This window comes from Taeniopygia guttata, chromosome 21 (genome assembly GCF_048771995.1).
Source record: "Taeniopygia guttata chromosome 21, bTaeGut7.mat, whole genome shotgun sequence".
NCBI lineage: Eukaryota > Metazoa > Chordata > Aves > Passeriformes > Estrildidae > Taeniopygia > Taeniopygia guttata.
Window position 1 is genome coordinate 5,637,068 of NC_133046.1, and position 23,596 is coordinate 5,660,663.

General features: G+C 44.1%; 1 protein-coding gene across 5 annotated transcripts in view; it reads left to right on the plus strand.

Moving 5' to 3' along the window:
- The window catches only part of SPEN (spen family transcriptional repressor), a 66,271-nt gene that overhangs the window by 29,359 nt on the left and 13,316 nt on the right, over positions 1–23,596 (plus strand). For 2 of the 5 annotated variants that reach the window (XM_030289436.4, XM_030289435.4), the window contains exons 4-10: positions 12,877–13,037; positions 14,198–14,398; positions 15,154–15,305; positions 17,805–17,930; positions 18,495–18,608; positions 19,757–19,870; positions 21,411–21,511. In XM_030289436.4, the coding sequence (XP_030145296.4) occupies positions 12,877–13,037; positions 14,198–14,398; positions 15,154–15,305; positions 17,805–17,930; positions 18,495–18,608; positions 19,757–19,870; positions 21,411–21,511 (969 nt within the window). The other 3 variants (XM_030289438.4, XM_030289437.4, XM_072917459.1) reach the window with 2 other exon arrangements.

Sequence of the window (23,596 nt, forward strand, 5' to 3'; positions counted from 1 at the left end):
GTCAGGTGCTGCTGGATTGGGTTTGACTTTGGGGTTGTGCGTGTGCGTATTAACAAAATGGTCACTTCTAATTGCATTTTTAAGGCTTTGATTTCCTTCCAAGTATTTTGCTTAATCATCTTGAGTAGGCTGAGGGAAGGAAAGAATTAGCTGAGGTCAGGGAAGTTGAGGCTGCCCGTGTTACTGCTCAGAAGCCAGGCTTAGTGTGAGGGATCCTGGAGGCAGGAAGAGAAATGTGTTCTCTTCCTGCTGCACACTGGGAGAGCAAGGGGAAACCAGCCCTGAGAAAGCCAAGGAAAACAGGGAAACGTGTGGTGCCGTGGGCTGTGGTGGCTGCCTCCCTCTGCACGAGCGGTCCAGATTCCCCTTTCTTTGGGAGACACACACAGCTCGGATGTGAATCATGGCTAAAATAGATTGGAGGATTGTAGTCTGTAAGTGCTTATCTGCAGCGATGGTGGAGATGCATGCACCACAGCTGGGGGAGAGCATCCCTGTCGTACAGACCTTTGGAATAAAGGGCTGTTCAATAATTTCTGATGAATATTCACGTGGAGGGATGAATAGCAGAAGAGGAAGGCTGTATTGAATGCTTCTTGAAAAAATACCAGTCACTGCAGTGATCAGAGAAAAAATCCAGCCACTGCCTGTGCTCAGCCATAGGTGTTCCAATTAAAACCTAGACACCACATCCCTTTGGACTTGCAAATACAGTGATTTGTTGGTTTTGTTTTGGGGTTTTTCCCCAAAGAGGATGTTTCTGGCTCTGCCAGAGGGGTGGATGCAGAAGGAGAACCTTGCCTGTAAAACCTAAGGGCTGGGAGAACGGGTCTCCTTGAGGCGTAGCAATGTGTCTTGGGCGTTAACTTTACAAACAATCTCGGGAGGAACACGCTGTACTTAAATAAATTCACAGGGATGGGAATTAATAGCAAATAAGCCTTACTGGGGAGAAAATAAAAAATAGTATCATACCCTAATCTTTGTCCATTGAATTAACCATGTACCTGATGTGCTTAGCTTTGCCCTCATCGTCCCGGCATCAAGCGCAGTCCGGCCCTGACGTCCCGAGTGCCAAAACCACTAATGATGGCATCTGGGGTTTAAGTGCAAAAGCTTCTTACAGGAGATTAGGGATCCCACTGCAGATCCTTGCACTCAGCTCCTAATGCTGCTCGGAGAGGAGAAGGCAGCCTGACTCTTGAGTGGAAAATCACAGGCTTGGCTGAGAGGTGAGGGCTTCGATGGGTTCTGTAGAGCAGAAAAAATGTATATGTTTTGGTGTGTGGTCCAAATTTTGTTTAAATCTTGAAGGGAAGCTGAGTTTTCAAAAGGAGGAGCAGGGAGACATGCACTGTATTGATGCCATGTGAATAAAGTATTTGCATAATTATTTATTAAGTGCCTAATATGAGAGCAAAAATAGCTTTGGCATTAAGAAACAGGACTTCTCTGTGATCCCTCCTGGCAAGAGGCCCATAACAAAGGTAGGGGACCTGTTCCTTTGTTTCCTGGTACTTCCAGCCCTGAGTGCACTCTGCTGTCTGGAGAAGTGAGACGTGGAGCCTTTTAATTCCTTCTCTTTGAGAAGCGTCTGGGCTTCAGTGCTCAGTTGCTTTATTTAGCTCAAAGCAATGGTTTTGGCTAGAAGACACTTAGAAATCCAGGATGGCAGGAAAGGTACCTCTTAGAGAATCCTTTCTGTGAGAGGGAAGTGGTTTTCAGTGCTGTAGCTTCATTTCTTCCATGGTTGTGGGATGTTCTCTGCAGATGTCCAGAAATTATTGTTTTTATACCTGGGCAAAAATACGAGAACCTCATCAAACAATTTAAAAATCAAGAATAATTAAGACATATCTCCAGCAGATCTTGGCTCTAAGGGCATTCACGCGTTTATTATCTTTCATCCATTTGAGAGCAGAGCTTTTCTGGCGTGATAAGATGTGAAAGAAAGGCACTGTTCTCCTCCTGAAAGTGAATTCCCAAGAATGCCCGGCCCCAGGTCCCTGTGGACAAACAGTGCCGAGCTGGGCTGAGTGAGATGCAGAGTGTCCTACTTACCATGGCTGCTACAGGTCTGACCTCCTTGGATCATCTGACACCTGGTTGGGTAAGAGGTTGCTGCAAGATCTCAAACCCTCAAATTATGTAAGATTTACACACTTGCTTTGAAGTTGGTCCCTCCCTTCCATGTTTGTTTACTGGCTGGTGTGTCCTGTTGGATTGTGAAGGATGAATAGTCACAGAAAGGAAGCTGTCGGGTTAGTACAGATTTTCTGTTCCTCTTCGTTTTCTAAACGCGCGCGGAGCCATGCTTATCCCTGTTCCGGAGTCTGGGAATACGCCGAGGAGGTCCTGCGCTGGTCAGGGCTTTACTGGGTGAAATTTGCAGCTTGTTTCTTTGTTTTTGAGCTGGAGAGAGGGAGGAAAGGCTCATTGTGTTGCTAGAGGAGAAACAGAGATGGTATCTAACAGCTGTCTCAGGAGTCGATGTTGGGTTTGCTTTTTAACATGCAGTTTCCCTCGAACTCGGAGAAATCATATGGAAGAAAGGAAGGTGCTTAATTAACATTGTACGTGTGGCTGCCATGGTTTGGGGCTTTGAAAGCACTGGCTCCTGTAAGGGAAGCACACAAGCTTTGCCTGTGGGGATTCCTCAGAGGACTTTTCTTCCGTCCGACCTCTCCACTGTGCCAGCAGAATTGCCTCGCATTGCTCCTCCTTTCCCAGCCGCTGCCATGCAGGGTGGATGGAGGCCAGGGCTGTAGAGGCACTCGGTCCAGGGAGGTGTAAGGCATTTTCTTCTGGATTTTCCCCTGTTTACTAATTTTTCTCACAAATTAAGTTCTCACCTGTGCTTATTTCTGGTAAGTGCGATGGAACTGGCCCAGGCTTTTGGGAAAGAGAATCCCTGGGCTTCTGACCATGTGTGGAGGTGTAATCGCTAAATCCTAACAAATTCCCTGGAATTAAGTTACAGCAAGGTGCTTTCTCAGAAGTTACTCTTAAGTGGCAAACACTGTCATGTGATACAGGTTTTGCTGGATTGGTTTTGGGATTGTTTTTCTCTGAAATTTACTTTTTAAACTTGGCATTACTCTCCATAATTGTTCAACAAAGTAAAATCACATTTTCTCCCCCAGCTTATTGCACATCCAGAATAGGTGCTGTGGCACTTTACCTATTTCATGCAGACATTTTCTTTTTGGTTTTATTTTCATTACTTCAGTGTTTTCTACCCATGTGAAAGCTCACAAAAAGTTCTACTTTTAGTTGTATTTTTATTTGCATGTGGGCAGCAAAATGAAGTAATTCCCAAATATAGTCCTAGCCAAGAGATCCATCTGTTCCCTGCATTTTTAAATGGCAAATTAATCCTTAGCATAGAACTCATCAAATGTCTTCTCTCTATAATTTATGCTGCCTGAGATCACAGAAATGACTTTTTTTTTTCCCAGGCCTTCCATTTTAAGTAGTCCTTTACTCCAGAACAGCAGCTCCCATTCTGGTTTTACAGAGCTCTCCTGTGATTCCTCCAGTCACTGTTGTCGGTGTAAAAGGGGGCATTAAAAAAAAAAAAAAAAGCCTCCAAAATTATTCTTCCCTTCATCTCTTTGGTGTTTCTTTGAAAGGCTGTAGAAGATTGTATTAGAATCTTAGATCAGAAGGAGTATTTTATGATTCTAAGATGTAAGGGAATAGAAATTCTCTTTGAAAAACACCCTTGATAAATGGATTTATTTTGAATGGAGAGCTAGAGTTGCTCTGTCCATTTCCATTTGGATGTTTCTCTTTGGACAGTGACCATTTTTAGAAGTACTAAACTTCCATGGTGTTATCTGCCATAAAGGGAATTTCTATATTAAGCTTTGCATGTTCCCAAATTTACTTAAGCGGCATTGTAGCTCAGCTGTGTATCTTGGCATGCCTTCCATTGCAGCTCCCATCCCAGGAACAATTCTGTTTATAGGAGAGGATGCACCATTTCAAAACTGCTCCAAATCAGGAATTTCAACAAATGGTGTTTTGTGTATTGCTAAAAAAAACCAGTGCCTTGGGTTGGGAGGAGGCAGTGCATGCAAATAGTGCCTGGCTTGGTTTTTTTAAGGCAAGGTGTGATGCTTTTCTAAAACATGAAGACAGAATTACTTCTATGGGGCTTTCTGCTGTGATCTTCAGGCAGCTTTATGTTAAAAAGTAACTGCAGTAACCTGGAGGTGAATCAGTGCTAGAGCTTTTTTTTGTTCTAGCATATGTCTGAAAAAGACTTTTCTTCTGAAAGATGCCCAGTGATCAACACTTAGTCAATGCCAAATGGTTTTAAAATTGTACTTAGAAGTGTTTATTCCTAGGAATTTGTTTGACAGGGCTCTTAAGGCAAAAGAGGTTACTTTTTGCTCCTTGAGTAAATGCGTAGTAGTCTGCTTGGATGCAGTGGTGGTTACGTTTTCAATGGCATTTTACTCTGCTGGCTCATAGGCAGCACTTGGAGTAGTTTGGTGGTTTTTCCTAGGATGCCGAGTAGGTCCCTTCATGAAAGGAGTGCTGTTGCTGAGGAAACTGCCTTTAAATGTTGGGCTTGATGATCATGGAGCTCTCTTCAGCTTAAATGATTCTGTGTTGCTTTCTTGGTATTTTGGAAAGACTTGGCCACCCATGAGCCAGGAGATCGAATTCCTCAGCCTGTTCCCTCCGTGATCACAGAATGACCTTGGGCAAAGCCTTGGCCTCCTCATACCTTCCTTTCCCATCTGCAGAAGATGTTAAGGCAGCCTTCCATGAATCTGGTACTAAAATACGGCTTTTGTCCAAGGATTTCATGTGCTCTGAGGTGTCATCAGCAGATAGATGGCAAAAGCTCTTTCCTTTAACACAATTACTCTGCTTTTGGCCAACTTTTGTCTGATCCACGCCTGGAGTAGCAGCTCTTCCTCAGGCATGTGCTGGCAGTGCTTGGAATAACCTGGAGCATGGCTGGAGGAGGTGGGAGTTCTGGGTGGCTGCCGGGGACTTCTCACGAGGGATCTTGACCCAGAGCTTCGTTCTGTGAAGGTGATGTTAAACAGAGTCTCATCCTGCTCACCCATTCTCACACCCACCCTCTTTCTTCCCTCTGTGCATCGGTGGAAGTTTAACTGTGGGAAAGCACAGCTGAAGAGCTGCTTTGTACTTCACCCTCAAGGCCTTGATGACTTTTATCTTTCCCAGCACCGAGCTCTGTCACTGTGGCCGTTTGCTGAGAAAGCATTTCCTCCAGCTTCCCAGGGTTTCTTTCGGAGCATGAGCAATCCCAGTGTTCCCAGGGAGCATCCATGGTTCAAAGAGGCATTGGCTGGGCAGGCAGGTAACTCCAGCTGCTCCCAAATTCAACACCAAACCCAGCCAGCGTGGGGAGCGCAGGGACTGAGCAGCTTCTTCCCAGCAGTGGGAGGCTGTTGTCAGTGCTGAGTCAGCTCTTTGCTCCAGAGATAGGCCAGTGTGTTTGTAACCAACACTTTTCCCCTCCCGGGTTAGTGGTTTTAATTCTTGGCTGTACGAAGTTCAAGCCCAAGGACAGGGGGACGTAGGTCAGGGAGCGAAGTGGCAACACCGACTGTGGGTTGGGCAGTGTCCTCAGCCAGACAGTGATTAATATAAACATACATATTTTTAGCAATCGTAATGGGTTATTTAGTTGCAGGGAAGTATTAAAAGGAGCCCAAGGCTGTCTGGAAACTCTGAGGGCCACAGGGGAAGGTGGTTCTGGGGATGGGAGTAGTCTGTACTTCTGAGCAACATCTCCATTTTCTCCATGATTAATTTCAGACTTTCATCAAAGATCAGGTGTCAGACGTCAGGATAAAATAACTGATGTAGATATATTTATATGTATTTATACACGGCCTGTCACAGAAATGCAAATGGAATGTTAATAAGGCACTCACTTGACTTGGGATAAATATATGGTAAATAGTACCTGGAGGCTGTGTCTTCAAAAACTTGCTGGTCAGAGACTGAAATAAATACAGCAACAGTGTGTGTTAGTTGGCCACGTAAAGGACATTGAGTTGTCACGGTTGTGTTGCTTTTCCATGACCCTTAAACATAATTTAATTTCATTTCTTTGGATTTAGGATTCCAGCCCAGCAGGAGATCATTGAAGTCTTCTCTCTGGCTGTGGTAAAGCAGAAAAAGTTAAGGGAAGGAGGATGTCCTTGTTTCATTAGTCTGCAGTATTTAATGATCTCTCTTTAGAGTTGTAAATGCTGGTTTTATCTGTTGCGTGCTTTTTGTGGCTGTTTCTGTTTCCGTGCAGCACTGGCCTTTCCCCCTTTCAGTGGACTGTTGTATCATAGCTGAGTGCTGTTAAATACTGCAGAGTGTGTGACATGCACAAACCAAAGTTCCTTGGGTGGCGATTTCTCAGCAGCTTGAGCGGGTGCCAAGAATGTCACAGAATCACATCCCAGGGAGCTTTGCTCTGGAGGGGCCGAGGCCGGGGTGATGGGCACAGGGTAATTACACTGAGGGAATGTTTAGGTGGCTTTCTCTGCCCTTCCTCTTATATCCATATTTCCAGTGGAAAGCCTTGTTCGCGTGTGGAGGAGCTGGGTTCAGGTTCTTGGTGGTTTCCCTGTGTGGGCTGAGCCCCTTCAGCTCTTGCCTGCAGTTGGCAAAATGCAGGAGGGCTCGTTTCCTCTTGATCTCTTCATACAAACCAACCTCAGAGGTTGGACCGGGTTTTCTGACGTCTTCAACTTCAGGTTCAACAACTCTTTTGAAGGAGGGAAAAACCCCTTGTATTTATTTCCGCAGGTGTGTGAAATGTTTTATTTCTCATACAAATGCCCTGGTGTGGGACGTGTCATGTGTACAGAACAACTGCCTGCTGCTTGCTCAGATATTTAGGTCAGTGTTGGAATCAGCTCTGATAAGGAGTTAAGGTCTGTGTGCCCTGACCTCTGGAATTTTCATTGTGGTTGTTCCTGCCCGTGGCAGGGTATTGGAATGAGATGATCTCTAGAGTCTCTTTCAGTCCCTTTCTGGGATTCTAGGATTCCTGCTTGAGAGTGGCAGAACAGCCACTTGGATTGTTGGATTAACAGGGTGGTGTCAGGAGTTTTGTGGGAATGGCCTACTGCTGTTCTTAGGAAGGAAAGTGTGATTTGATGTGCATTTTTGACTTACATCTGTGTGAACAGGGGAAATTCCGGTTAAATATCTTCTTAGGTTCATGTAATAGTTATCAATAGGTCAGAAATACCAGTCTGTAATAGCCCTGTGCATATATTGCTCCAGTATATAATTTTCCATCCAGAAGTCAAAGTGTTTCACAGGCAAAGATCCTTTAGTCCATTGCTAGAATGGAATACAGTGAATTTTTTAAGCTTTTATTTTAAGCAGTTGCAATCAAATTTTTGTGGGTGTTGGCTGGCAGTAATCATGTCTTTTTAATTCTTTTTATTTCCAAACAATACATCAGTACATTCAGGAAACTTGGAGCAGTTTTCTGGTACTGTTTTCCCAGGTTGAGGAAATCTAACCAACAGTGTTTTTTCCAAAGCCTATGAACTATCCCAAGGATTTGTGTCTTCTAGATAGAGCTGACCACACAGCAATGTCACTGCTGTGCATGGAGATCATCTACAGTGACTTAACTTGGATCTGGAAAGGGAGGGACAGGGAGAAAACATTAACTTTGGATTTCCTGACCCAGCTTGGGAATCTGCTGCTGGTATCAGCCGTGAGAATAACCCGCCGTCAGCAGGGATGGAGCCTGTCCTCAGTAGATCTTTCTAGGAGATAATCTTCACTTGGAGATTATTCTGACAGGGTGTTGAGTCGAGCTGAGCCAGGCAGAGCTCCTGATTTCAAGTTAATTTTGGCAGGGAAAAAGTGATCATTCTGCATATTTCCTGTAAAAGTTTAAAAAATCTTGGATGCTTCACCAGGTCTGGTGGAACAGATTTTGAAGGCAGCTATAAAAAAAAAATAAAGTATTAATTTTTTACCTTTTTCACAGCTGAAATTTGGTGTGAAAAATTCAAAGGTTTTAAACTGGTTTTAGGTGGCTTTGTTTTTAACTTGCTTCAGCAACAGAGGTTAGAATCATGGAATGACAGAATCATGGAATGGTTTGGGTTGGAAGGACCTTAAAACCCATCTCATTCCACCCCTGCCTCAGGTTACTCCAAGCCCTGTCCCACCGGGCCTTGGACACTTCAGGGACTGGGCAGTCACAGGTTTTCTGGACAACAGCAGGTTGGTTTTGTTTTGCTTTTATAGACCCACATTGGCAGCTCAGCGCCCACAGGACGTTAAAGCTTCCGTCTGCTTTATCCTTTGTGGCGGCTGCAGTGTTTCCAGAAGTATTTCCAGTCGTGTTTCCAGCTTTGTTTCCCGCCTGCCGCTTGTGGGGAGTCCCCAGCCTGCAGCTGACTCACTGCACTCAAATAAATCAACGGGCAGAAATGACAATTGTGCCACATTTTAGAATTGCAGGAGGGTGCAGGGCAGGTTGTGAGATCCCTTGATTCAGCGCCGCTGCCATTGAGGGGAAGCAGCGGGTCTCCCGTTCCATCGAAGGGCTTGGAGCCTCTCTTTTATCTCCTTTTGTGGGAACAAAGGACAGCTGGCTTTGTGTTCTCCACTCAGTGCTTTCATTTCTCACACATAAACCCAGCGTAACTTCATCGCCACTAGGCCTGCAAACTGTAATTGCCTGAAAATGAGAAATTTCTCTGGAAATGAGGAGTGGTTTGTGAGATACCAGGATTTGAAATGTCATCTTTGCATTTAGAACTGAGCAAAGGAAAATTCTGTGTGCTAAATGAGCTGCAATGTACTGAGACCAGGAATGGGGCCCCATCATCCTTGTGGATATTCCATGATTCCATAAAACCAGATGTATTTGAGTCTGAACCTCATGGCTGGATTATTACGTGTTGAGTCTTTGGGAATCGGCCCATGTGGATAAAATTGAGATTGGATTATAAATAAATTTAATCTTGATTAATGGAAAATAGATACATAGATAAATATTGTAAGCTATAATAGATTTTATCATGATTGATGAAAAATGGGCACATAAATAGTGTGAGTAAGAACACACATCCGTATATACTCATAGGTAATTATGGACTGCAGATAAGTGTTTTAAAAGGGCTTGTAAACTACGCCTGTAGTAAAGTGCATGTGTAAGAGAAAGATTTTATGTCCACCCCTTGTTTAATTAAGAACAATCTCTCTTACTGCTTCGTTTTCCCATCTGATTTTGCTGACAGTAAAACACAAAAATAATTTTTCTTCAATGCTGTGATGCCGTAGAGTGAAAGTGATTTTAGAAGTATCTGGGCTGGACAAAAGAGCATCTGAAATGCTGGTTAAGGAGTCAAAGTGTTCCCCAGTGATCCCACGTTCCGGAGGAGCGCTGGTTCCCAGCTCCCTCCCGGCGCCGCGCGTGTGTTGTGACAGCTCAGGAGATTAGTTCCTCGGCATGCTGGCATTCTGCTCTGCTGACTTCACAGCGATGTGGAAGAGCAGGTTCTCCCGTGTTGGGAAAAGGCTGAGTGCCAGAGCACGCTCTGCTTCTGGAAAAAATCACCCCGGGTTTAATGCTGCTAGCGGAAGCCCAAAATGAAGTTATAAAGCTATTTTTGTGCCCCAAAACCTATTGATACTTGGAATACTTTTAAGAAGGAGATTATCAGAGCTGTTGTTTTATCCTGTTATGTTCCCGTGTTAAAATTTCCGTAGCTCATTCTAAAAGCTTTATGAATCCACTTTTGCCAGAAGAATTTTTAATAACTTATTTTCTGTGTTGGCAATGGGTGGTTGTTTTCAAAATTACTCACAGGGAAAAGCAAAGCCATATTCTCATTTTAATATTCTGGGAACTTGTCCTTGAGCAGCTTTCAGGCTTCAGATCTGTATATTTTTAAAGCTAAAAAGAGTTGTATTTTGCTGCTCAAGACTCCACATAATTCTCTGTCAGATGCTTTATTTTGATTGTGCTGTGAGCTATAACTGGGTGACACAGCAGCTATAATTAACTCTTCCATCATTCTCCCATTCACAGAACATCAAACCTTTAACTTACTTTTGAATTATTATATCCATGTTGATTCAGTTGGAAAAGTGATGGGGATTTCCCTAAAGAAAGGGGGGATTGTTCTTGCAATCATTTTATTTTCTTGTCTAAAAATAGTCAGGAAATAATGACTTTTTTTTTTTCCCTGGAATGTCTCAGAAAGTCTTGCTTTGCTAAGGGACACATATCCTTAAAACTCCCTGGGAAAGTGGAAGTTACCACTATGATCCTTGTTTCCCAAAGCTGCACAGAATTCAGGCTCCTTTGTAGAATTTATCACCCTGTTGCACTTCTGTGTCATCGCTTGGCTATCTAACGGTGTTATCCTGAGATAATATTTTTTCTCTAGTGGAATGCTGTGATTTCAACAGTATGTTCCATATTTTTAACATCCTCACAAAAAAAACCCCAAACTGTGAAAATAGCCTGTCTCCGTTCTAAAGCACTGCTCAAATCAATTCAGCACTGCCTCTTGCTCCAGAGATACGATCCCAACACACTGGAATTCTAAAGGCTTTGGGAGCATCAAGATGTGGAGAAGGAAAAGTAGAAATGTGCACAGGGTAGAGGGTTCTGCATCCCTAAAGTCCTGCTTTAGCCTTCCCCAGGGGCTGCTGAACCATGTGGAGCTGCTGTCAGCTTGGGAATTATTTTCAGTTTCTCCCCACCCACATTCCCTGCCCTGTATTTGTGTGTTCAAAGAAGTTTCTCTATTCTTTGCCAATTTATTTCCCAGTAGCAGGCGATGGCTGATGTTACCCCTGGAGAACACTGAGAGACTATTTGTGTGGGGTTGGGTTTGTTTTTTTCCCAAAATGCTGTAGTTTGGTGATTTAGTGGAAAGGCAGAGGGAATGGAGTAAAGATGAGGAAGAAATGCTTCACTCTCAGTGGTTAAATAGTTCATTAATGAAGAGGGCACAAAAGGAGGGTGCACAGGTGAGACAGAAATAAAGGCAGTTTACCAATCTAGCAGAAAAATGAGGCTGTGAAGGGACATCTTGATGGTGGGAGATTCGTTGCTGGGAAGCACAAGGGACTGTAGCTGGGAAGGGAAATGTTATTTATTATCCATGAAGTGAGAGGCAGGGTGGTGCAGGGCAGGGGGAAGGGCTCAGTTTTTCACTCTGCTCCTGGCATGGCTTTATTTTCACTCCTCTCCCAGAGTGATGCTGAACTTCCTCCTCCAGGGCCAGAGGAGTAGGAGGAGAATGTGTGGGAAAAGCACCAACGTGTGAAGTGGCTGGATGGGATTGGGAGGGTTGTAATGAGAGGGTGAGACCAGCAGCAGAGTTTATTATTACTTCTGTATTTTTGACCCTTTTTGTTGTGTTTTATTTTGGTCTGGCCTGTTTTTATATCCTTCTGGATTGTTTGCAAGTATTTTGGGACAGAGATTGTCTTCCCTTCTGCGCCTCCAAATATAATGGGGACAGAGCCCAAGGGCTTTTGGGAATGTGCCATGGTGCTCGTTATATACAGCAAGATGTTCAGAAAGAAAACCAGGTTTTTTGAACGTTTGAAGAAATACACCCACAAAAAAGCAGTGGAAGAGCTCACAAAATCAAATCTTGAAAATTACTAGAAGCCTGAAATGGTTTCCCTGAGAAAAGAAATGGAAAAGTTAAGTGGTTTAATGGCAAGAAGGTTTGTAAGAAGGATATGAAATATTTAAGATAAGAAAAAGATAAACTTGCACATCGTTTTTCTAATACGATGTGGAGAGGAATATAAAAATTCAATCAAGCAGCAGATTTCAGACTGACAGGGTTATTTTAGTACGTGGCACATCTCCCCCCCTCCAGCCTCTGAGTTAAAATTCCAGCAGAATTTTTTCGAAGGCTGCTCGTGTAATGGAGAATGAGAGTCTCCGGGGTTATGTCAGACAAAATTATTTTTAGCGCTGTTCTGAGCCCTCGTGCCTCGGGGAAGAAATGAGCCACTGAAGCAGGATGACGTGTCCCCACTGGGCAAGCTTTAATAACATTATATTCTCTGTATTTCTGCCTCTCCTCAAAGCATCAAATGATCCTGAGTCTGTGGATTAGATTGACTCCCTCTGTGATCTAATATGCAAAACCTCTTCCGCTGTAATTATTGTTTATAAAAGTCATTATTGGGTCTGAATTCTTCCTATCTGAAGTTGGAGGTTGAGGCTGAGCCTGGAAATAGTATTTGCTGGTTCATAGAGAATCCTAGCATGGTATGAGCTGGATGGGATCTTAAAGATCATCTTGTTCCACCCTGGGCTGTGGGCTGGGACAGGGACACGGACATCCCCAGCTATCCAGGTTATTCCCAAGCAGTTGACCAAAATGCTTGCCATAATTTTCATGCATGATCTCTTTGGAATACAGATCTTTTCAGGGAAGATGCCTGAGAGCAAAATAGTATTACTTTCCTGTACATGAGAGTGCTGGGAGGGGTTTTGAGGCATTGTCAGACCTGTGTATCCTCCCTGTATTTCTCTACTCTTCCTACACAGTTCCTGAGCTGGTCCAACATTGCATTACACTTAATTAAATCTCCACCATTGTCAGGGTGGGTAACAGGATCTCGCTGACATTTTACCCACATTCCACTTCCCTGCCTGTCTCCTCTGGGGGCTTTGGAGGGGAACATTGGTAGGAAGACGCTTAATTCCATGTGAATAGCGGGCGGCAGCACAGAAACAGAATCGGGCACAAAAGGGAGGAAGGCCTGTGGGCGAGCAGAAACACTGGAATTTTTCTTTTTTAATAAGATAACCATTTTGTGAGTGACTTTGCCCCATGCACTCACCTGTCCTTCTCTCCATGGCATTCCCAGCAGTGACTCCAGCAGCAGCTCGAGCGACGAGTCCCCGGCGCGCTCGGTGCAATCCACGGCCGTGCCCGCGCCCGCGTCCCAGCTGCTCCCGTCGCTGGAGAAGGATGAGCCCAGGAAGAGTTTTGGGATCAAGGTGCAAAATCTTCCAGTGCGCTCAACAGGTAAATTCACTCAAGAAAGGGCAACAGGAGAAAAAGGGGGTGGGACTGGTGGGATAACCTGTACTGAGTCTTTGACACACGGCAGCCGTGTGCTGCCTCTGAGGATGGGATTCTCTCCCTGCTTCTGCCTCAGTTCTTCTGTGACAGTGGGAAAATTGCTTAATTAGTGACCATCTGTGAGAAACCCTGCTGGTCCCAGCTCCAAGTACTGGGCATTTCCAGCTCCTGGAAATGGTGCTTCTAACAGTAATATAGGCTTTCCCAGGGAAAAAACTGACACATCTCCATTTTTAACTTAAAACTTTGATTGTTTTATCTCACCCTGCTTCAATTTATTTTTTAATCTACAAAGTTGAGGGTTTTCTGTTGCAGTTTGAGTGCTTTAAAACACCCCTGAGCATATTTGTAAAGGCAATGCATATTGCATGGGAAATAACCCAGTGCTGAGGGGTGCCCATGATTACTCCCTGTTCCCTGTGCTGAGCACAGAAGAGATCCCACAGGAAAAACCAGCATGGCATCAGTTGTGAAACAGTTTTAACAGAATTCATGGATGCAGAAGCACTGGCTGACCTAAAATAATATCTGTTAATCTTGTGAGCAGAGAACCTCACGTGTTGGTATCTTCCTATAGATTTAATGCCTGTCATATTCCTTGAAAGTACACGATGCTGAGGTCAATATTCCACGAATCTCAGACAGACTGTGTGGGGCTGAGTCAGATTCTGCAAAATCTGATGGATCTGCCTAGTTACATTTCTGAATTGACTGAACTGCATGCTGTGTGACTCCAGCCTCCGCTCCAGACACCTCATCCCAGCTGTGCACAGTATTCCTGTGGGATTTTTAATCGAGTATCCCTGTTATTTCCTCTTCGCCTGGAACTGGGTGTCTCAGAAGCAGAAACCATCCACCGCCAGCTTTAGCCATGTAAAACCTCGTGTGTAGTTTCTTGGGTATAAAAGAGAAAGAGCATTAAGAAACTTTGGACATTGGTAAAATTAACACCCAAATTAAAAAGGGCACTCATGTGAGCACAGAGTTAAATGGGATGAAGTCACATTTCAGAAAGACTGTCAGAGTTCTTCATGTCTTTTATGGTGCTGCTGAGCTGATAGAAGTGATGTTTCTGCAGCATTAATGTTTATTTGTTGGTTTAGATACAAGCCTTAAAGATGGACTTTTCCACGAATTCAAGAAGTACGGGAAGGTGACGTCGGTGCAGATCCACGGCGCGTCCGAGGAGCGGTACGGGCTCGTGTTCTTCCGGCAGCAGGAGGACCAGGAGAAAGCACTGAATGCCTCCAAAGGAAAGCTCTTCTTTGGCATGCAGATTGAAGTCACAGCCTGGATAGGACCAGGTAAGGTCCATGCCCTTCTCCCAACAGGACTGTTCTGGGCGTGTTCAGGAGCTGTTGTAAAGAGGCAGAATAGAAATAGGAAACATTGAAAGAAACTGGGAAAAATGTCACGATAAACTCCAGAGCAAAAAGAGTGGATGCTCTTGCATCAAACAGCGAGAGAGAAGGAAGCCTGCCATCCTCCCAAACAGTGGGATCTGCTGGAAGGAACGATCTCATCTGCCACGTCTCGGTGGAGCAGCTGCCAGTGGGTGGTGTGAGCACAGCACTGAGTCCTCCCAGCCTCCTTTCGTCTCTTTTTAATTAAAACAGCCAACGAGTGCTGCGTTTTGAGGCTGTGGCAGCACAGCCCACGTGACCGACCAGTGAGAGCTGCAGCCCTGAGCACGTGGTGAAGTTCTCAGACTGCACTTCAATGGCTTCTTTAAAAATTGATTCCTGAAAACAAACTCCTGCCACGTGCTCTTCCCCAAGCACAGGGAAGCCTTATTGGAATTCATGCACTCAAGCATTGATACTTGGTAAGAGTAAATTTCCAGAGAAGCAGTTGCAGCTCCCTTTCACCTGAGGATGCTCAGATTCCTCTGCGGAATATAAAAATTCCCAATCCCACATAAATAACAAGTCATGGGTGCAGTACTGGGTGTTTTTCTCAAAACCAAGTTACTCTGGTTCAGATCAAGAAGGAGACCTGAATAAACCAACATGCACCAAATCTCCAGTTGTTACAAATTTCCTGCTCTCTTTTATCCTAGAAACCGAAAGCGAGAATGAATTTCGTCCTTTGGATGAAAGGATAGATGAGTTTCACCCAAAGGCAACGAGAACTCTGTTCATTGGCAACCTGGAGAAAACAACCACCTACCATGACCTTCGCAACATCTTCCAGCGCTTTGGGGGAATAGTGGTATGTGAATGGTGTCCTGTGTGGGGTGGCACTGCCCCCCTTTCTGTACAGACCTTTAAAATGCTGTAAGTGGTGTTAAATCTGTCAACGACAGATAATTCAGTCTTTCTGTAATAATCTGAGTCACTCATCTTGCTGGAATATACATGAAAGCTTTTCTTTGTATTCAGAGTTCAGCATATGAATGTTGAGGGGTAGCTTAGCAGGAAAAACTGTCCTGGGGTGTTCACAACAAATGTCTCTCCTGCTGTTTTCTCCTGGTAATTCTCTCCTGGTAGCTCCAAGCTGACTGGATGTTTGGGATATGAATATGCCAGGTGATGTTCTCGTGTTGACTCCTACAGCTTTGTGAATCTGAGTTTCCTGTTGATTCCTGGAACAAGGGGCTTGGTCATTGTGTGTGGAAGCAGCCCCTTGCCCAGGCAAAAGGGACTGGAGCAGATGGATCAGTGATGGCACATGAGGGATTTGGGTTTTCAGCTGAGGGGGAGTATCCAGATGAGGTAGAGCAGCCTCCTCTCCTCTGCTCATGACTTTCTCTCGATTCACATCAATGTTATATTTAAGGGAAATTTTCCACGAAAGTCATACAACTATCCTATTTAATTTTCACACAGACATGGAGTGAAAGGACAGCCTTAAGCTGAAGGAGGGCAGAGTTAGGTGGGATATTGGGAAGGAATTTTTCCCCAGGAGGGTGGGGAGACCCTTACAGGTTGCCCAGGGAAGCTGTGGCTGCCTCATTCCTGGAGGTGTCCAAGGCCAGGTTAGACAGTGCTTGGAGCAGCCTGGGACAGTGGAAGGTGTCCCTGCCCATGGCAGGGGGCAGAACTGGATGAGCTGTAAGGACCCTTCCAACCCAAACCATTCTGGGATTCATTCTGTGATTGCTGTTGAGTCTGGGCTTCAGATGGTTTGTGTTCTCCCTGTCAGCTGTGGGTGCTTGTGAATCTGCTGTGCCTCCTTCACTCTGCTGTGACATGTCTTTATCACTGCTGAGGAATCAGTCACACATTCCAGGAACCCCATCCCTGCTACTCCCCAAAAGAAGAGGAGGTTGCTTCCATGTGCAATGTGAACAAATACAAAATCCCCGTTTCATGATGTCTGTCAGCCCTTGTGTGTGCAGACTCTGCTGTATCCTTGACACCAAGGCTGATTTATGAATTCGTGCCATGTCTGTGGCTTGAACCCTTTTCCAGTGTTAGAGCAGCAGAGCTCTCCTGATAAAGATGCTTATCAGTGCTAGTGTAAATTGGCTTTTGTGTGCTGTGGTGCTCCCTGTCAGCATTATTAATGGCTCAGAATTGGGAGGCAGTGCTGCCTCGCTGTTTCCAGGAAAACTTGCAAGCTCAGGTGCAGAAGGGACCAGCTTTATAACCTTTCTGAGGGGTAATGAGCACGATAATGATACTTTATTTGCCTGTCACAAGGAGTTGCTTGCCCAGGGTGAGTGGTCAAGTATAATTTGCCATGGTTGCAGTTGTGCTACTTCAAACACTTGGAAGTGTAGTCTTCTATTAATATTCCACTTAAATCATTAGGCTAGGGCTGTAGGAGTCTAATAGTTGTGTAAATCTCCCTGTTTACTTCTGTTTTCCCAGATAAAGAGCTCTTGGGTGGAGTGTGTCAAACTGCTGCCTTGTCCCTAAATTTATTAACCATTAAATTAGCCTGTCCTGGATGTTGGAACATTTGTGCTTAGATCCATGTGTGGCTCACAAAGGCAGCTCCTGCTATTACAACAAATAAAGCCAAACCCTCCACCTCCTATTTTCAGCTTGGAATGAATCATAGTATCATGAGTTTGTTCAGAGGTTTGGGTACATTTCCAGTGCTAGTGCTGAGCTTGTTTGTTAACCAAATGTCAGTTCCTGGCTTGCTGGGCTTTTTTAAATCTATTAAAATCAGCCTTTATTTGGCTCTGTGGGCCTCTGGCTGTACTTGTGAATGGGCCCATGGTGGCTTGGTTTTAAAGAGCAACAGCAACTGAAGTTGAGAATCTTTTTTGCCTTTGCCATGAGTCAGTCTGGTTCAAGAGATGAGTCCAGCATCACTTTGTGTTTCTAGGAACAGGATGGATCATGATTTATTTGGAAAAGAAGCCCGGCTTGGCTCAGAGATGAGGATTGGAGCAGGTTGTTTTCTCTTGAGCCTTTGTGAGCGAAAATTAATCTGTATTTCTTTGATCCTGAATTGTCTCTTCTTGATATAGTATTAACAGCCTAAAGCTGGTGTTTGTTGATCAGGTCAGGCTTAGTTCTGCGGGCTTGCATTTTAAATCTGCGGGATAAAGAGCTTTCCCTGCTCAGTAAGGATTTGGTTTTGAGATGCAGCAGAACAGTGAAGTTCTAACTGTCTACTATTGTTTAAATCCTCCCTCTGAAGAAAATATTAATTAAAGAGCTTGCTGTGCCATGTGTCCCTGAAAAAAGCCAAGTCCTCTTAGATGGGATTGACCGCTGACTGTGGGTTGTTGTGTTTTGTGCTTGTCCCCAGGACATCGACATTAAGAAGGTGAACGGTGTCCCTCAGTACGCGTTCCTGCAGTACTGCGACATCGCCAGCGTCTGCAAAGCCATTAAGAAGATGGATGGGGAATATCTTGGAAATAACAGGCTCAAGGTAAAGAAATCCTCCCCTGGACTGTATCCTTCTTGTGTCTCCACGGCCTCATCGTGGGGTGTTTCACAGCGAGGTAGTTTGTGGAAGTAAGATGGTTTTTAATGCAAGATCATATCAGAGTATGATGATTTCAACCACCACCTGATTGGGATTAATCAGCATTTTTGCTGGCTCTGTGCACACACAATCCTGGGATTGAGCACTCAGAGACTGACGTTCCCTGGCCTGGAAGGGCCACGTCTGGCAAGGCTGTGCTGGGAATCTGTCCCATTCCCCATGGCAAACGAGGCCTGTCAGGCCCCAGAGCTGTCAACCTGTCACTTCTCAGACATTCAAACTGTAGAAGAACCCAATGTTGTCAAACACTGTATTTGTTTAAACAAGCAGAATTATTTTCATTAATTGCTCTTTGATTTTTGTCTCGCACCTGCACCAGATGCTAATTTTAGAAAATCCATACAAACAACAGCTTTCTCCAAATAAGTCTTTCATCAGGCAGGCTCTGTTCAGTGAGTTTAACCCTTGTGCACTGTACTGATGGAAGTTTTGCCCTTTTGTGTCCAGCTGGGTTTTGGGAAGAGCATGCCTACAAACTGCGTGTGGTTAGATGGGCTTTCCACAAACGTTACGGATCAGTATCTGACCCGACATTTCTGCCGATACGGGCCTGTGGTGAAGGTAGGTGGGAGGCTTTGGCATGTGCTTCCAAGTCGTTACTGTCTTCCTTTCTTCCCATCCTGTCCTTTCAACCCCACTGTCCAGGGCTTTATAGCTCAGGTAGAAAAAACTCTCCCTGGGGTGGAATTTGGCTGACAGGGCTCTGTCAACATAGACAGAAACCAGAAGTTATTTCAAGTGAGCCGAGATGTTGAGTATTGGAAACCATTTGTTGCTCTTGTGCAGTACAGTCTCTCCCCAGCAAAACTTCTTAAATGTTAGTTGGAAGAGCAGCGATCTAATTATGTAATTACTCATACTTGCTAATTGCATCATTAGACATAACTATGTTTTTTTTCATCAGACCAAGAAAAAAAAAAGACTTTTTAAAAGCAATCAGGACAATCAAAAGTACATGGAAGAGAGAAAGTCAACAATGGTGCAACACACCCCTGTCACTCAGCGGGAGCCTCTCCCATGCAAGTGATTTATCACGTGCTTAAACTTTAGTGTGGGAGTTGTCCTGCGTATTTTTATTGGACATGGATGTGCTTAAAATTAAGCAATGTGTGTAAATCTTTGCAGGATCAGGGTCTGGCCTCCCCAAAGGATTTTTGTGGGTTTGTGTTGCAGCTTTGTCGTTCTTTATTGTAGCTGTTGTTGCTTGAATAATACATTTATGCTGCTAAAGGAAGGCAGTATTTGGAAATTGGGTGTTGAACAACTGGTGAGTGGTACTGCAGTCTGATAACAAAAGCTAGTTCCACTTTGGGATTAAATGTTTCCTTTACCTTTTTTCCCCCCATAAAACGCATTGGAAATTAAAAAAAAAAAAAAAGAAAAAACAACAACAACAATAAAAAAACCCTCAACAAAGAAATTATACATAACTCAGTCAACAAAGAAAAAATATTCAAAGTAAAATACAGAAAAACAAAATAAAGGCATAATATACCTCAAGCCACAATATCCACAATTCAAAGCAGTCCCGTGTCCTTTTATTGTCTCTTCATTCCAATATGCCTCATCAGAAAAGCCTGGAAATTCACCTTGCTAAAAATTATTTCCTTCCTGGTATCCTCATGATTTAGGATTTTGTTGGGACTGACATTAAGTCCTGTGGATGAGGCTCTTATTTGGTTTTTGTTTTGTTTTTTTGTTTTTTACAGGTGGTGTTTGACCGCTTAAAAGGCATGGCCCTGGTTCTCTACAATGAGATTGAATATGCACAAGCAGCTGTAAAAGAGACCAAGGGGAGGAAAATCGGTGGGAATAAAATTAAGGTGTGCAGAATGACCTCCAAACCAAAGCAAAACAGGCAAAAAAAGAGAAACAAATTCTGTTTAGGCCTTCCCCCTTAAATGCTGGCAGTGCAGACTGCCAGGCTCAAGGAATACTTGGCGAGACACACATGTCCCACATATCAAAGGCTTAAATTATATCTTTATGCTCGGCTTATCAAGATGTCAGGGAATCCTGAACTGTTACTTAAAAAGCCTTTTTCAGTATTCTGCTGTTTGTTTCGCTGAACTTGTCTCTCTGAGCTCCTGAGTGTTGGTGTCCGTGTCACTGCCTCGTTTACCCCAATCCAAGGCAAACTTTTGTCTGTTTTTGTGTTAAAAAAGGGAAATCTGAAGGTGTGAGTTCCTCTAGGAAAACACATGGCTGCATCCAGCTGCCCCGTGCTGATATCCAGGCTCTGGGGTACAGTAACCTCAACATGCAGTCATGGAATCATGGAATGGTTTGGGTTGGAAAAGCCTTAAAGGTCATCTTGTCCTTCCTTGCAACAGATTTTGAACAATAATTGAAAACACTACTTTAAAAAACACACAGAAAGTACTTTTCTTCCTGGCGCAACATTTACAGGGATATCTTGGATTTGGGTGAATGTGGTGATACCTGTTCTGATTGTCCCATCAGTCCCACTAACTGGGGACATGAGGTGTCAGCCAACCCTTTGAATTATCTTCCTCCTCCTCCTCCTCTCTCCTCTCCTAAAGAGTGGGCAGTGATGTCAGGCATTGTCTCAGCAGCTTCCCACCTCACCCAGGGCTGGGAGTTGGATATTCTGTAGTTTCTGAATGTGGTGTTGGATATCAGTCACCTCCCAGTGCAGGAAAGCGTGTGGTCCCTTAAAAGTTTCACAATTTGTGTGGGTCTTGTTGCTTAATGACTTTGGAATAAGCAACACCCCAGTGTGGGACTGTGCTCCATTGCTGTGGTTGCACACGGGACTGGGCTGATGTAAAAAATAAGAGGAACTAGAATGTTAAAAATATTCCATTGTGTGGCATACACATAATGAAATCTGTTCTAATCCTTAATTTTTTTTTCACTATGCCATTCGTTTCTAAGTACTAGCAAACACCAATTCTTGGAGCAGCTGGAACACGGAGCTGCAGTTCAGGAGGCTTGGTTCTTTCCCTGCTCTATAACCCCAGGCAAACACTGTGGAGTCCAGAATGGATTCGTAATCCTGGCCCTCTGTAGCAAAGCCCTGAGATAAAAGGGACTTTGGAACTGTCCTGGCATTAAAAACATCAATACTACGATAATAATGTGTATTTTTCCTGCTGCTTTGCCCAACAGAAGCCTCTGGGATGGCAGCTACAACAACACAGTAAGGAGGTAGTTACACAGCTCAACTGAGAAATATCTTTATTCCTGGGGGATGTGCAGGGCCAGAATTGGGAAGTGTTTGACGGTTTTTTGTTAAATTTTACCCGTATTTTCAGTTCTGCTCCCACCTTCAGCAGATAGGGAAATGTTAGCAGAGTGAGATGTTTCTGTGACTGAATGTGACTTCCTCTTCTTTTTCAGGTGGACTTTGCAAATCGGGAGAGTCAGTTGGCATTTTATCATTCCATGGAGAAAACGGGTCAAGATATCAGAGACTTCTATGAAATGCTGGCAGAAAGAAGGCATGTATCAATATTTTTATTCCATTTTTTGTTCTCCAGCATCACCTTACACAGTCCTTTTACAATCATTGTCCTCCTCGTCATACAATCAAACTTTTTTCAGGCCATAATTCTTAAAAAAGTTTTTTCCTCTCAACTTTATCCTTATTTTTTAAATTTCATTAAAAACACCTCTGAATTTAAATTTTTTTTAACCTTTTCACTATTTTTAAAATTAAATTTAGGTGAGCAAACTTAAGCTGTGCAGATCAGAGCAGGCAGGCTCTCACACATCCGAGGCATAGCCAGTTAGTGGAATTCCTGCTGAGGTGGAGGTTTCAGTTGTCTGTGTGATCCATATTTAAGTATCCTGTTTCTCTGGTGGGTCACCAGGACACAGTTGGGAGTCATTCATCACATCTTAGGAATGCAAAGAGCAGCTTATCTGTAACAGAGAAATGTGTGTGTTGGTGGGTGTACATAAAGTCTGATAAACTGCTGCTCAGCCCTTGAGCAGCAAGTAAAATCTGATCCTCCACCTCCCTCTTTCCAACAGTTTTTTTTTTTTTGTAATTTGATAAAATAATACATTTTGAGTAAGGATGCATTTTATTTTGAATAAAGCTGTGTCCTGTGTGTCTGCCCATTGCCAGCAGCTGGCACCACATGCTGCACAGTCACTTGTTTATCCCTGAAGACCTGGCACAGAAACAATCCACATTTTGGGCTTTTTTACCTTCACTGACTGAAAAAACACCCGTGTTTTATTCCCTCCAGAGCCTGGCCCTCCAGAGTTAGGGCTCTGCCTGGCCAGGAGTCAGCACAGCATGATGCTGGGTGTACCTGAGAGCTGGATATACCCAACAGTTTTCTACAGCAAAATAGATTGGTCTGATACAGTGCAAATTTAAAAGCAAGCAGGGTTTGCAAATCAGTGATCAATGGAAATACAAGTGTGCCTTCCCCGGGCCTTGCCAGATGCTGTGATGTGCCAGCAATAAGCATTTCCTCAGAACTGGGCTGGATGCAGGCAAGAGAAGAGCATTTTTAGATGTTTTTTAGCACAGAGGACTCAGGTGGGCTTGTCTTTGCCATGGAATAATCCTGAGCAGGACCATAATTTCTGGTGTTTGGGCACACGTTATTCTGGTTTTTCCTTCTCTGTCACTCTGCACAAACAGTCATTAGGAGATCCATAGGGATAATGATCATGGAGCAGTGGAGCGAGCTCTGCAGTGACTCCTGTAATTCTGCAGCTTCTGGTGTCCCTCCAAGCTCCTCCTTGCAGAGTTGCTGAGATCTGCACAAACCACCTTCTCTCATGGTTGTAGTTGGAGCCAGTCTAAATAGGACCCAGGGGGAAAAAAACACTAAAAAACAAAATCCCTGATAAATATTTTTAACTTCACAGCTGCTTTTCACAGCATCCCATTTCACTTGCCAAGATGAGGTTTTTGTCTTCTGTGTTTTGTCCGTTTTTCAATTTTTTACTTTTCTTAAAAGGTGCAAGTTACAAGTTGCCAGCTTTTAACATAAAACGTAGACTGTGAAGCCAGATAAACCTATGAGGAATCCCAGTGTCTTTTAGGTTGGAAAAGACCTTCAAGGTCTTCGAGTCCAACCTCAGTCCCCTCCCCTCCTTGTCCTCTGCCCAGAGCACTGAGTGCCAGATCCAGGCCTTCCTTGGACACCTCCAGGGATGGGGACTTTGGACCTCCCTGGACAGCAGAGCACCCTCCCCATGCAGAAATTCCTGATGTCCCCCCCGAGCCTCCCCTGGCACAGCTTGAGGCCATTTCTTCTTGTCCTGCCTCAGTTCCCTGTGAGCAGAGCCCAACCCCACCTTAGCACAGAGTGTGCAAAACACTCTGTAATGGTGAGGAATTGGAACTCCAGCTTTATTCTACCTCCCTGCCATGTTCAGTCTTACAAATTGCTTACTGCTTGGAGGTATTGAAATAACAACATTAATTGCTTGACTTGCTCTGCTGAATGAATTCACCTGATCTTATAAACAGCCTGATGTTTGTTGACTTGGTTTTACTGTAAACAGGCAACGCCAGCAAGTCAGATGCAGTGAAAGAGCTAATTTGGAAATTAAAAGAT